General features: G+C 29.9%; 1 protein-coding gene across 2 annotated transcripts in view; it reads right to left on the bottom strand.

Annotated features, from left to right (window-relative positions):
• Positions 1 to 331: 331 nt before the first annotated feature.
• The window catches only part of SCCRO (defective in cullin neddylation 1 domain containing SCCRO), a 72376-nt gene continuing 57226 nt past the window's right edge, over positions 332 to 15481 (bottom strand). For both annotated transcript variants that reach the window (XM_085807437.1, XM_035365603.2), the window contains 4 exons: positions 13267 to 13397; positions 13084 to 13166; positions 11691 to 11787; positions 332 to 9978 (listed from right to left, as the gene is read on the bottom strand). In XM_085807437.1, the coding sequence (XP_085663563.1) occupies positions 9899 to 9978; positions 11691 to 11787; positions 13084 to 13166; positions 13267 to 13397 (391 nt within the window). In that variant the 3' untranslated portion in view covers positions 332 to 9898. The remainder of the gene's footprint in view (positions 9979 to 11690; positions 11788 to 13083; positions 13167 to 13266; positions 13398 to 15481) is intronic.

The following is a 15481-nucleotide window of genomic DNA, read 5'->3' as shown; positions in this document are numbered from 1 at the left end:
CGCATGTAACTTAAAGATGACTACTACATTAGTTAATTCTGTAGAGGGAAATTACTTAAAATATTTCAAAATTAGACAACTTTGTCAACAGCTTGCTAAACCCAGATAAAATATTAAATGAATTTTTTTTTTTTTTTTTACTTGAAGCTTTCATTTGATACACAGGTGGGGGGATCACTGAATTGAAAAACTAGTTACATTTCTAGTCATTAAATAGAGTATGGACTGGACCATTTAGATTATAAAACCTTTACACCTTTTCATTGCATTAAATTTGATGAGTATATAGTATTTAAAATTACAGTATAATCAATTAAAACACATATTAAAATACCATCAGCAAATATTTTTTAATTACTGCTCCAATTTACAATGTTCAACGGCAACTGAAACTGATATTGGTAATACAACACACAGCGGTTCATTTTCCAACCAAAAGTGAAGTTCAATAATTCACACTAGAAACAAATTACAATAATGACACATAAAACATAGACTCAATATTTATGTACAGTTTCATAAACTACTGAAAACTATACTCTCATTAATAAGAGGTTATATTGAAGAGTCACTTATCATAGAAAAGACTAAACACCATATCAGTCTAATATTGATTATCAAACCTTGAACAAGTCGAGAGTGCATTCTGATTAAAACTTTGTATTTTAATACTGCTGTTTAAAATTCAATGCTGATGTAAAGCTGGCTACATTCAAAATTTGAGTTTTGATATTAATCTTTTAACCATACAATAAAAATTGCACGGGCTTCCCCCCAGCACAACTTTTATATTTCTGGTGATAGATTCTTTGCATCATTCATTTCACAGCTAGAGAAATTTTTGAAAGTTTTTCTCTTTAAAACAGACTGTATAACTATATACAAACTACTAGGCATTTGCTGATTTGAAAGAACAATGTTCCTCATTACCAGAACTTTGCAAATGTCAGTTTACTTAATACATGTGAGAGATCAAATTTTAGTTTTCATATAGTAAGGGTTTACAGTAGCTTTTAAAATATGACAAACCAGAAAGAAGTATTAATGTATCATCACAATAGGTTGAAATAAATAAATATGGTAAAAGTAATTTCCATTTCATTTTAAAAAATACCTCATTTGCAACTTTCAAAATAACTATTTGTTATCTTATTTTCCAAATACTCTTTACATCTAAGATAAAACTATGAATAATATCAAGTTGATCAGAAAGTAATGCAAATTTTGGCTGGTCGAAATTCAAGTGCACAGAAGTATACTAAAGTTATTCTACACTCAGAATTTTTATAATTATAATCTTGAATCATGATCTACTTTTTCCCCAACTTCATTGAATTAACATTTAATAATTTTTTTTCCAAATGTATATGACATCATATGTTTAGCTGCACATTTTCCATATCATGCTTTATAAGTTTCGCTTAGACAGAAATACAAGGAAAGCCAACCCTATCCCTCCCCATTATAACCAGGTACTATTAAAAATGTCAATTTTAAGGGTGGTTTAAGAAGTTCATAAGTGGAAATTATAATCTCGAGTACAAAACTGAGCTACCAAGGGATGTGGAGGGCAATGAAGAGTCAAATTTGCATATCACCAGTAAATAAAGAGAGTTTGTCAAATTTGCATATCACCAGTAAATAAAGAGAGTTTGCCAAATTTGCATATCACCAGTAAATAAAGAGAACAGACTTCACTATGCATGATCAACAGCAACAAAGAATTTGAAATGTTTAGAAAAGTTTTATCCTGCTTCTGGGCACCACGTGAACATACAGATGAAAACTGTCAGCAATAAGCCTCAAATTGCACTTCTTTGTTCTCATGAAATGAAGTTTTCTAACACATGACTAGAAATGAGAAAAAATTCACTGTATACTGCTAAAAAATGGTTCAGTGTAAACGAGAGGCTATCATTTCACAGAAAAGCCATAGTTGCATCCAAAGAAATTTTTGTCTGCATGTGTTTTTAAAATATGATTTCTTTTAGGAGGTACTGATTGAAAAAAAATAGAGACTAGGACATTCAATTTTCAAACCCATGAAGGTAAAAAAAGTCAAATCTGTGAATTATTTTCATAATATCGATTAGTTTGCTAACATTCAAGTGAAAACAAAATGTTGCAGTTTTAAGTGGCAGCCAAATGCCCATATACACTTTTAATTTCCTGGATAGAATTCAGCTTTCCATGTTTAGAGTTTAACTGTTAACTCTTAAAATAATCCTCTTTCCTCTATACTGATTTCGTTTCAAAAAGAGATTCTAGGAAAATGTAATAAATGTTAATTGCTATTCATAAATCAAATAATTAACCCTGTTACTCAAATGTTTTTGTTACACTGTACTGAGAAAATGAACATCAAATTTCAAGAATTTCATTTATTAAATTTCATCTGTATACTTTTAAGATCAAATTGTGTTGTATTTAATATCTTTTGATATTACAATTCCCCTTCCCTCAGATATACACAGGCTTTTTTTTTTTTTTTTTTTCTTTGAAAGGTTTGTGCCTTTCAAAATTCCGCTTCAAGAACATTTAGGATTCGCCTATCTTCTAAAAGTAACAAAATTCATTAACGCACACATCTCTTATCATCAGTTAGACAATTTAACATTCTGTGGAGGGTTTTTTCCTCTTCTTTTGGAAAGGGAGGATAAAAATATTTAAACCCTTGTTCATATACAATACCCTTCTGATGAACAAAAATGGGCTCAACCACAAAATGATACATCATGGACTGTAACTTCACAGCCAGTTGTAATGATACCGCACAAAGAATGAGCAAATAAACTCTAAATAAAAAAATTACCAAAAGTAACATCTGATGATTTGCTGTAAGGTTAAAACAGGCTTTAAACACCAAGCAATCTGCACTGATCAACAACAAATCTGACAGGAGTTTCTTCAGCTGAATAACATTAAACTGCATGTGGCAAAAGTGACTCAACAAAAGCTTAATGATAAATTCTTACTCATATCTGATGTTGATCGAACCAGTTATTATCTCTAAGTGACTGTAGCCTTTTCTTTGTTGTCAAAAGCTTTCACTGTAGAAAATGTAATGAATGAGTATTTTGCCATAAAATTAATAGATTATTTCAAGAGGATAAGAGTATTTTACCATAAAATTTAAAGACTATTTCAAAGACAGGATTAGAGTGTTTTACCACAAAATTAAGACTACTTCAAAAAGAGAATTGAAAAATAGCCTAAAAGATGGTCAGAAGTCACAGAAAATGATTAATATCGCATTAATAATTAAATTTATACAAGAGTATTTTCCTACCACTTGAAATTTTCAGTCTAAATCTTGCATTACTTTTAACGCAACATGAACTAAGACCACAAACAGTATAAAGAGATACAGAATAAATACATGCATAAAAAATTAAGTATTCATATAACTTTTCAAAGTTAGTTAAAATACATTTTAAATCTGGATATACATTTTAAATTTATAAGCTAATTAACTTTGAGTATTTATATTTTATTGAATTAACATGATTATAAAAAAAACCTTGCTTTTAATACATAATTAAACCCATACCAAAATGAAATTAGATATGAACCTACAGCTTTAAAAATATGTTAAACCAAATTAATTGCATTTTGCCTAATTACAACGACAAGCAATGGCATTGTTTTTATAAATTTTCAGTCAAAAAACATAGAAAGTATAGAAGGTTAAACAAAACAATTAGGTAAATTTTATAAACTACAAGAAAAATTTCCATGCATACTTTTTATTAAAAGCATGACATATCTTCTACGGTCATAGAAAAGGAGTTATTCAACAATTTTTAAGTACAAAAGTGTTAAGAAATATTTTACACATTTGTGTATATTACATATTACAAAGCATGTTCTCAAAATACATTTAAATCAAACTTTTCAGTACTGATGTGCAATTATATGGATGTGTGCATAAATAAAACAGGAATTAAAATACAGATTATGTCAAAGATTCTCAACCTTTTGAGAAAGTGAAGGCTGACAAACATGATAAACGCCTGTTCTTTCATTCTGAAAACAACTCAACTTCTGAGTGAATAACTTTGGCTAAAGGAAACATAGCGTTTAGTCAAGAAGGAGGAAATTAATTCTTGAAGTATAAAATAATCAAAATAATGAAATACAAATTACAATCAAAGACATGTTTTTAGTCCACAACTACCTGGAAATTTGCTATTTGTAAAGAAGCTAACCGATAACGGACATGAAGTGAATTTTAGTTACTGAATATCATATTGTTAAGAATGGCAATATAATAACTTTCAGAAACATCAGATAAGGTTTATATGCTTTTATGGAAAATGACCATGATATGTGTACAAATCATATGCCAAATGCATTTATGACTGGCATATAAAATTAGGCCATAGAAATCCTGAAGATATTATATACTGACTTGTGAGGATAGTACTGCAGCCACAGCATACACAGAACTATATCCTGTAAAGTCTAACTTGGGAACTTGCAAAAACCTCAATTTAGTACACAATGATCATTGCAGACAAATGCAAATACAGTCAAAAGTCGTTAATTTGGACACCCATAATCCGGACCTCAAAGCTAAAAACTTTCTGCGCATGCGCCGCGTTGACACATGTGCATAGGCGTTTACGCGTGCGCTTAAGACCTTTACGACTGCGCATATGCGTGTGCGCAGAATACGTTTTCGCATGCGCGTTTTATGTATATCGGACGGTATAAGCTAAAATTATCTAATTATCTATTTCAGTTAATGTTGATGATTGCATTGTTCCTTAATCTTCGAATTGGATTGGCTTATTATTTTTTGCAGACTGTAAGAGCAATTTTATAAAAGTAAACTTGAACTTTCGATTATGTCAAATAGAATTTCCAATGCTGGAGTTCCCAAAGGATCTACAAAACGAAAGTATGTTTCGATGTCCATCAAACAAAAAGTGGAATTCCTGCAAAAAATTGATAAAGACATGAAGAAGGTGACAGAGAGGTTAATGAAAACGAAAAAATTTCGATTGACAAGTTAGTCGGTATTCTTGGCACAGCAATTACGGGACTTGAACAGTGGAACTTTGCAACTGAACAAGAAATTATGTCTGTTTATAGAATTAAAGAGAAAGTATTATCACATAAAACGAAGCAACTTAAACAACTTACATTGAAAGAAATGTTTAATAAAGTAAACAAATAAATATTAAGCTTTTTTATTTGTAAGTTTTGATACCCTTTAGATCATAATTGTTCTTTATTTCATAAATTATGGTTTCATATTTTTAATTTTATAATTTCTGCATGCCATCTTACGAGATTTAAACTGATGATCTATAATCCGGATTCGCCGAAGTCCCGACGAGTCCGGATGAACGACTTTTGACTGTAATAACTACAGGTAGTGCAAGATATATACTAGTAGTAGTAATAGGTGATTTTAATATATACACTATAGTATATCTTCTGAAGTATAAAGAAACTAAAAAACTATATTGCATACTTCTTCAAAAAAAGTGTTAACAAAATTCGGCAAAGGGGAGAATATGCAAGAAAAGACTGAAAAACTGATTGCCTTTTTTACACAACCTATTTGTATGAACAAGCATTTTTTCCCATGTTATATTTGAAAAATAAATACAGAACAAAATTAAAATTGGATCCTAATTTACGGTTAAAAACTAAGCGAAACAAGATCAGATATAAAAACTGCTCTCTCTTAAACAGACCCAAATTTCACACTAAATTTTAGAATTAAAGTATTATAACTTAAATTTTGATAATTTTAAATTAATATTTTTCATGTGCATATTTAATACAAATAGCCAATAGGTTATGCAAATGGCAAAATTAATTTTTTTTTAATATTTATATTGAGAAATTAAAAAATAATTGTAAAATGTAGTGATGGTCCTAAAGTTTTTCAATTTTTGTTTAGATGGTACACATTATTAAAGGTTGAGGACCGCTGCCTTGGATTAAAAAAAAAAAATGTGTCCTGACTGACAGATACAACATTCAATTAGTTCATTCATAGCAGTCAGAGAAAACAGCAGATCCAACATCATATGAAGATCATTTGGGTGCCAATAAGGAAAATAAAAGAAGTTAAAAGCATTTTAAGACCTTTTGATTTTAAAACCATTCCAAGACCAAAAGAGATAATGAAAGAAACATTTCCTATTATAAAGCTATAAGACCAGCAGAAGTCTGGACACAAGTCAGTAAAGAACAAAATTAAAAACCTTCAGGCAAAATCTTTGATTACATTAAAACGTTCATTTTCACTACGTTAGTTTCATATTACGGATTAATCACTAAGGAAGGATTTATTATAGCTACATTTTAATCATTAAATTTCCCAGATGCAATGATTAACATTATTCTTTTCTTTCATGACTTATTTTTTGCTCATATATAAAAGCACTGTGCAAATGTATTGATTACTGTAGTGTGCATGCTTGTGCTTTTCTTCTATTAAAATGCTTAACCACTTCCCAGTTTTGCCCGAACGGGTAAATGGCACTTACGGCGCTCGGGCAAAACTTTTTTCTAGTCTAATACACTGATTTGCCCGAATTTTTTGCTTGTTTAGTGTGTAATGTTTCTAACAGATGGCGCTAGTAGTCCAGTAAAGTTAGAATTGCAAAACAACTGGTTTCAAGGTTAGGTTTTACTGAATTCTTTTACGCAAATAAAGGCGCGAAATTTCTTTTCACTAGCTCCGGTGTTCCGGCTACTGCGAATACTATTTGTTTTAAATTTGGAGCTAAAATAAAAGAAGAAATGAATGATAATGAGAAGCTTATAACTGAAGATATAACTCTGATATTGACTCAGATAGTGAATCTGAAATTTCACTAAATGATTCTGGAAGTAATGACAATTTGTTGTCTGACTTCTCTAGTGATGAAGAAACGGAAAGTATAGATAATCTAACGCAAATTTGGAACTTTTATGAACTTGATATTAATAATCCTTCTTTCTTGATATTAATAATTCTTCTTTGGAATCGAACAGATATGTAATAACAATAAAACATTTTAAATTCTGACATCTATTTTTGTAAAGTGTGTTTTCCAGTTCGCTTACTTGTTCGAAAAAAGCCAACTTTAAGGAAATATGTGCTTTTTACGATGAAAATAAAAATTAGCATAAATCAATAAATTCAATACTTGTAATAGTTCTGACTGCTGATTTGGGTTTATATAATGACTTTCTTCATAAAAATGTTTATAAAAAATATGCTTATTTTTTGTCATAATATGACGGAAAAAAGAATCTGTTAAGTGGTTAATACACTGCACACTAGGGTTATGCTACAAATATTTTTGCTTGAACTCCACTCAACACAGTGTTGAGCTTTTAAATGTGTCTCTGCTTTTCAATTAATACGGTTGCAAGTGAACATTACACTAACCAGTTGCCAAAGAGCACTTTTTTTTAATCTCGGAAGAAAGGCATGCATTAGACTTTTATGAAATTCATGCACGATACAAGCATCATTCCATGTTACTTTTCTAGTAACAAACTTGTACCGTTTCAGCTTTTGAATAGAAGTGAACAAACAGTAAGCTGTTATTTCCTGCATGAATGACCATTCAGATCTCGACCTAGAACCTTAAGGTTTTTGGTTATGTGGTCCCAGAAGTCGACAAATATGTACAATCAGGAACACCTCCTTTTTGCTTTTCTTACTCTCAACTTTTTGAACTAAAATCGTGTCATAAGCCATTATTTTTAATACGAATGCTTCTACAGATTTCAACTGAAATCTTATGATTTTTAATTATGAAACTGCCTAAAGACATGAATGAACACAGGGTTAACACTATCAGCAACATGAAATGATGCTACATTATAGCATATGTAAGTCATTTATACGGAAAGGCTGCTTCTGCAGTAGATACAATTCAGCCTATATTTAGGCCCTACTCAATAATGATGGCTGCTGCCTTCACAGTTCATTATGAGGTACTTTGCATTTGCTTATGGAAAAAGTGCAGCCTGATGGACATGAATTTAAATACTTCATAAAAATATGCAAAATAAAATTCCTTTAAAAAAGTACGGTTTTTATTATTTCTGTTTTAGGATTTGTTATAGCTACATTTTACCCAGATGCAATAATTAACGTTATTCTTTTCTTTCATGACTTATTTTTGGCTCATATATCAAAGCACTGTGCAAATGTATTGATTACCGTAGTGTGCATGCTTGTGCTTTTCTCCTATTAAAATGCTTAATACACTGCACACTAGGGTTATGCTACATGAATTTTAATACTTCCTAAAAATATGCAAAATAAAATTCCTTTAAAAAAGTAGGGTTTTTATTATTTCTGTTTTATTAACTGCAAAGTCAGTGAAATACAAATATTTTTAATGTTTGCTGGAATTTTAAATCAGCCTGGATACAAATTATCAGACCGCTTAAAATGATTTCCAACCTAAAAGTATAAACACTGAAGACTTTTTTTGGGTCATTACATTGAAGTTTATGACTATTATTACAGATACACGAAATACCTTCCCTTAGTGTTAAATCTGCATTTTGAGACAATTTAGGTCAGATTTGTTAGGGGAAAAATGACTAATTTATTAAAAAACTCGTATACTCAGGAATTACTTTCGTGGATTTTAATCCTGCGAGAAATATCCACACACTTTAAGATGTAAATAATAACATGTAGATTGTTTCAATGAATAAAAGGTATTTATAAAAGTTCTCACTGAAATTCAACTTTCCTGACCAAATGGAACAATAATGAACTAGCTATCAAATTAACAAGAGTAACTGAATGCTTTTCATGAATTCAATACAAAGTACAATGAAATTAAAATTTTTCATGCTGCAAAATACATTCTGAGCAACCATGATTTCGAAACCAGTTTTTTAGCACTTAAAAAAAATTCTCAGACTTAAAAGTACGAGTTAAACATTTCAAAAATTTACACATTTTAATGTGATTTATTTTACATATATTTCAAAGCACCAACCATACATGATTTATATGGATTTTATTTATTATTTAGCAGTTACTCTGCACCTGCAATTGATTAATAAAACTAAAGTCCAGATGCAGTTCTAGAAGCAAAAGTTTAAAAAGGTTGAGAACCTTGATTCAGAATATATTTTCCTCTGTGAGCATTTCATTAATACACAAAAAACAAATCGCAACACAGAATGTCACCACTGTAAACAAAGAACCTTTTTTCTAAAGTTACATATCACTGTTCAATAAATAATTTAAAAGTTATAATATCACTATTCAATAAATAATAACTTAAAACTCGGACTTCATTAAAAAATTATATGGTATGTTGTGTAATTTTTAGGTCTTTGCATTATACAAAAATATATTTTTTTAAACATAAATATTTTAATAACACATACACTAAATACATGTAACAGAAGTCTAACACTCTGTATTGATAGGATGAATTTAATGAAAATAACTAATAAAATACTAACTACTTGAGACCTAATATTTAAAATTCCTTTTATGTGACAACAAACAAGAATACAGCATGCACAAAAGAAGAAACTGATAACAAATTTAAAAAAAAAAAAAAAAAAAAAAAACCTTCAATCTATAACACAAATGCTTTCTTAAACTGCTATGTTTTATTTTCAACAAAAATAGACGTTATTTTAAAATTGACAAGCGTACAATGAGTAATGCCTTCTAAATCCTTTCAAACAAATAAGCTTCAGGCATTCAATATTGAAAACATTAGAAATCAGACAGCAGAACTTTTATTTCTACAATGGATGTACAAGATGTACTATTTACAGTGGCTTTTATTATACAAATTTGCTGTAGCAAACAAAATGTGGTACCATAGTTGAAGATGATGCACCATACAGCTTTAGCTGTATCATTACAAAGAACACACTAGATAATCATCACTTGGCATCATACTTGCGTACTTCGTCCAGCACTTACGATTGGTTTAGCCCACTCAACAAAGTCATCAATTAAAACAGGCCAAGCACCTACAGAAAACAAACCAAAAAAAAAAAAAAAAAGGTGCAGCATAAGAATTAATGAAGAAACTTTGCAGGCGATATTAAGCATTATAATATTTAAAATGTTTTATATAATCCCTGGACCTCAATTTAATTATTTTTTTAAATAGAAGGTTCAGATTAATTTCGTTATAGTGTCACAATATGGTACCTGTTCACATACAGTATATAATATAAATGAACTGTTGGATAATGCATTGTGATTTATCACTCTTACTCAAAAGTATCAACTGATATTGAATTCTGTTGTCTGTCTCCGTGTACTGGTATATAGCCATATACAATTAACCTTGTGAATAGCCATGGATAGAATATGGACACACTGCGAGAAAAGAAAAAAGGAGGGCAGTTCTATGTCTCCCGTTCTACTGGGCCGTTTGACAAAATTCAAATTGTGTTTTTCATGTCTCAAAAGCGTGACTAATGATAATCTAATATTTTACAAAAGTTGATAATTTTGATAAATGTACAAAAATATCACACAAGTACTGCAATACACAAAAAAAGTTCTACACCTGTTAAATTTCCTTGCAATTTTTAATTTGCTCTTGTGCATAGATAATCACAAACATTTATACACTTTAAAATATTCCCTGTATGAGGTGTTTAAAAAATAAAGTTTAACACTACAGAAATGATTTTAAAAATTTAAACTCTATGAAAATGTTAACATTTTGCTTAAAAACGTACTGTTAAAGGAAACTACAGTATCCAGCATTTAGTTTAAAAATTACTTCATTTCTGTACATAATTCAAACTGCATTATTCTATTACCTGAATGCCACTAACTTACTTAAACTATGTATCAAAAATATCAACAAAATCAAACACATAACTTAAGATTATTTTTAGATTAATATATTGCTGCAAAGTTGTGCAAATATTTTAGCCTATTTATTTGTTCTTGTGCATTGTTTTTATCTAGTTACCCATTGCATTATACGTAGATTTTGTGATTCTGAACCTAACAATATTTAAATAGCGACAGCTGCTTAACTAGAATGCACGATATAGGCAGAAACACTTGTCTCAGGTAAATGGCACGCAGGAGCTCCAATCTGTTATAAAAAATTTAAAAAGCTTTTAAGTATGACTTAACTTTCAAGTAGCCAGAAGTAACGTTTTAAAATACCATAATAACTAGAAATAAAAAATGTGCTATATCATCACACTGCATTTTATTCTCAGTCCTATAATGTCATTCTTTTTTCATTAACCACCTTTCTTAGTTAATCATCTTCAGTCAGGTTCTCGGCTTGTTAGTATACATCTGACACTCCACAGTATCAAATTACTAAACAAAATTATTACAGCAGGATTTAATTTATTTACGTTATTACAGGGTGTTTCCCGAAGGAACCCATACTTCGAAAATAAACAACTCGGAAACAGCAGTAGACAGAACCATGAAACAACTAGTGGTGTTTACTAAAAACCATAAGAATTTGATAGAGAAACCTAAAAAATTTAGTTACAAACTGCGCCGACAGATGATGCTGCAGGTTGCATTACAGATTCTTATAAAGAGAGCTCAGATGCTGAGAACGATCGGTCTACACCATGACCTTTATTTAAATAACTATTATGCAAGGTGTTCAAAAATAGGACCCAAAAAATAATCCAGTTAATTAATTTTTTTGGCAAAAAAAGACTTTTTTTTTTTAACATTGCATACATACCTTCTTCATCATAATTACTCATGTCATCTGAAATCATATTACAGAAGTCTAAAAGTAAATTCCAAGTATCTTTAGGGATGGATCGTTTATGATGTTCCTGGGGGTGAAAATTAAGTTAGCATAAAACTTAAATATAAAACACAAATCATTTTCTTAAATTTGCATTTACACCACAACACAATACTAATTTAAAAGAAAGTACAGAAGAAGAAAATAAGGAATATGACATGTAAAATACATTATGCTGTATTTACTCAAAAATAAGTCACCTCAAATATAAGACCTTCTTTACATGTTGGGATAAATTTAAAAATAAAAGTATAGGCAAATAATTATTTTTGTATTATGTATTTGTGTTGTTATTCGGTTCTAAGTTGTGGACTTTTCCTTTGCAATTTTTTCTAACAAGGCTAAGGGTCCAGGAAACGGTTCCATAACAGTAATTTTGCATCATCTTTGCTGAGTCATCAGCTATTGCATAAATGAATGAATGATTTTGGCTGCAAAGCAAAGTAAGCAAAGCTAATTTTTTCTCAGCTTAGTTAAAGTTCACAGTTAATCAATACAAATACCTTTATTTGAGAGCTAAAAGAAAAAAGTGTTAAATAAAAGTACCATTAATTGCACACAGATGAGCTAAATGAAATAATTTTTGAAACCTTGCATTTTCAAATAAAAATGGTTTTAATTTAAGCTTGGGTCTACTGCAAATGCATGCATAATCAATCATGAATATCAAACAGATATTTAGTAATGTTTTCAAAAGTATAGCTTTAACAATCGGCATAAAATTCTTCGAAGCAGCACATACAAAAAGTGTAAAATTTAATATGTAACTTGGTTGAAACTGCATAAAATTTATCAACCAACGCAACTGGTAGATAAAGTTAGTTTAACGAAAAAAATAATTTCTAACAACAGGAAAAGACATTCCGTTTACTCCATTTTAGGTGTCCAGATCTGTAGTTACAGTGCAGTGTAAATCTCATTGCATGTTTTAGGAAAGATCCACCATACAAGAATAACATAAATAGGTGTTAAGGACCATTCCATGAAAACTGGATGCCTTCGTAAAGGCAAGAGTTTTGGTTGACCTCATACGTCTGAAGCAAGGGCTGAAAGAGTGCACAAGATGTTTCAGTGAAGTCTGGTAGAAATCACTTAAATGGCAGATATGCTTTTTGAAATATAGTAGAAAGAAATGAGCAAACCACAAATGTACGTTACATGTTTATTTACATGACTAACTAACTGTTGCCATTCAGCAAAAAACAAAAAAGGCCTACACATGAATATTCATCATTTCACACAGCAAAAATATAATATTTAAAAAAATAATGCATTTTTAAATCTATTAGGATAATATATAGAAAAATCTATAGAAAATACTTACTTGGAGAAACTGACACCACAAATCTAAAAATTTGAAACGCCCCGGAAGGACAATATTCCAATATGCAATAGCCATATCCAAATCTAAAAGTATACAGCTATTTATACCACTATCACAATTCAAATATAATAATTTAATGCATTTTTTACACAAGACATCATTACTTTTTATTATTACACTCACCTAAACCCTTCTGGCCTGGATTTTTCGCATAATTAAAAGTAAAGTTATAAAAATCCTTAAATTTTATTGCATCTCTTAACTCATTTTCCAGAGTTGGTAGTTTATATTTCAGTTTTTCAATTGAATCACACCTGGAATAATAAAATAAACGTCCTTAACAAAGTGATATTCAGAAGGGGAAAAAGGTAAAATATTTTGATGATTTTGGTACAAATGAGTATATACTATTAAAAGTTCATGCAAAAATCAGCTACACAAAACACCCTATAATTATCCTTTTAATAATTTAAAATTAATTCTAAAACTGCTGTTTTTGAAGTAAAAGGGATTAAATCTATACATGCAAATTTGGACAAAAACTTTCAAATTCTTAAATTATCAGCGAATTGGAACAATATGCTGCTCTAAATCGTAAAAAGTACATATAATAAAGCTCCAATAATCCACACACCCTAGATAAAAGAGTTGTGCATATTAGTGAATTTTGCGAGTTCTGCATCATGTTTTTTCCGAGTTCTGTTTACATTTTCCTTTTTATTACCCCTAGTTTTTACATTAAATCTGGATGTCTCAGAATTAAAACACATTTATAATTACAGAATTATTTAAAGAAATTGTAGTTGCAAGACAAAATATAGAAATAAAAGAATTCCAAAAGGAAGGACTTCCCTAAACTACCCAAAAGTAAGGACATCCTTAAATTGAATTCCTATATTCCTTTCAGCATCTTTCATGCATGAGCAACTGGATTAAAAATGTAAAAAAAAAAAAGAAGTGCTACAACTGAAATTTTGGGCTTGAAAGAATTTCTTAGTTCCTTAGCCCAATTGTTTTACATTTTAATGCCATAATAACAACAATAAGTGCTATTTGCCCACTGATGTAAGCACAGGGGCATCCAAAAAGTTTGGCACAAATAAATTCCTGACATAAATATAATTTTATAATTAATTACATCAATTCAAAATATTGAAAGACCATGGAATATACAAAAAAAGTAAAAAAATCTGCAAGAGTCACAGTCTCTGTTTATTATAAAAAGAAAATTGCTGTGGATGCAAAAAATGCTGAATAACCTCAATAATAAAATACATTCACTCGTTCAATCAAAGTATGTTATAAAAGTACAGTGCATTTTTTGTTAAAACGTTTATTTTCATAATAATATATGAAAAATTGCTTAGATTTGGGATGCTGATTTTTTTTTTTTTTTTTTTTTTTTTTTTTTTGTGTGTGTGTGTGTGTGTGTGTGTGTGTGTGTGTCTGTGTGTGTGTGCTGCTTTTTTCCTAAATGAGAAACAAGTATGAAAACTTTGAGGAAAAATTTCTTTTCCTCTAACAATGCCAACAAATTGTCAGTTATCAAAATAATTATTTCAGAAATGCTTCGGTTTTCACAGTAAAACCTTAGAAAATACAGTAAACTCGCACTATAGCTGTAAACAAAAAAAAAAAAAAAAAATTCCTCTAAGATGATAGTCATTAATATATTATGGCATATCAGCCCCTCATGTCTTCTAAAAGCATATGAAATACATTCATAATTTGCATTTTCAGAAAAGTGGAATACTTAGTAAAAATTTAGACATATTTTTGCATTCAAACATCACATTTTCTTGCAACTTTTTTCTTACTCTAACAACTGGGCATTAGCTAGTTAAGAATTTATCAGTAACTGTGGCTCAAATAAATCGATTAGCTGTCTCATCACCAAAAACATCGCCCAGAGTTACACCATACAGGAAAATTAATATTATACCTGCAAGGAGAATTCAAGCTTTACCCAGGAGACAAACCCTTGGTTTTAAGCCAGCAATCAGCCTCCACTAACCATCATACCAACCAGAAAGACATTTTCATATAATTGCTACAATTATTTAGACAGACTCATACACAAATCTTGTATAAAACTTTTTCCAAGAATATGGCTGACTGCAACATCCACTGAGTATCAGTATTAGCTTTCTGCAGATATGATCTATTGTTTACACTCAAAAGTCAAAAAGCGTCAATGCTGAGTATTCAAGTGTAGGTAATAAATATTACCAGCAAATGGCATCCCCTTTGTCTAAGTGCATATTTTAATCATTTTAATGTTTTAGAATGTTCTCCTTTATCAATAAGGTACTATGTTTCTGTTGTAATAACTGCTATTCTGACTCTAATGTGATATCAGAACCCACTCATTACCTCAGCTTAATCTAGCTATATTCTC

The sequence above is a fragment of the Stegodyphus dumicola genome, chromosome X1 (assembly GCF_044657685.1).
Source record: "Stegodyphus dumicola isolate Sdum_Otavi_A_Nest chromosome X1, ASM4465768v1".
Taxonomy (NCBI): domain Eukaryota; kingdom Metazoa; phylum Arthropoda; class Arachnida; order Araneae; family Eresidae; genus Stegodyphus; species Stegodyphus dumicola.
This window is presented reverse-complemented; position numbering and strand designations above follow the sequence as displayed.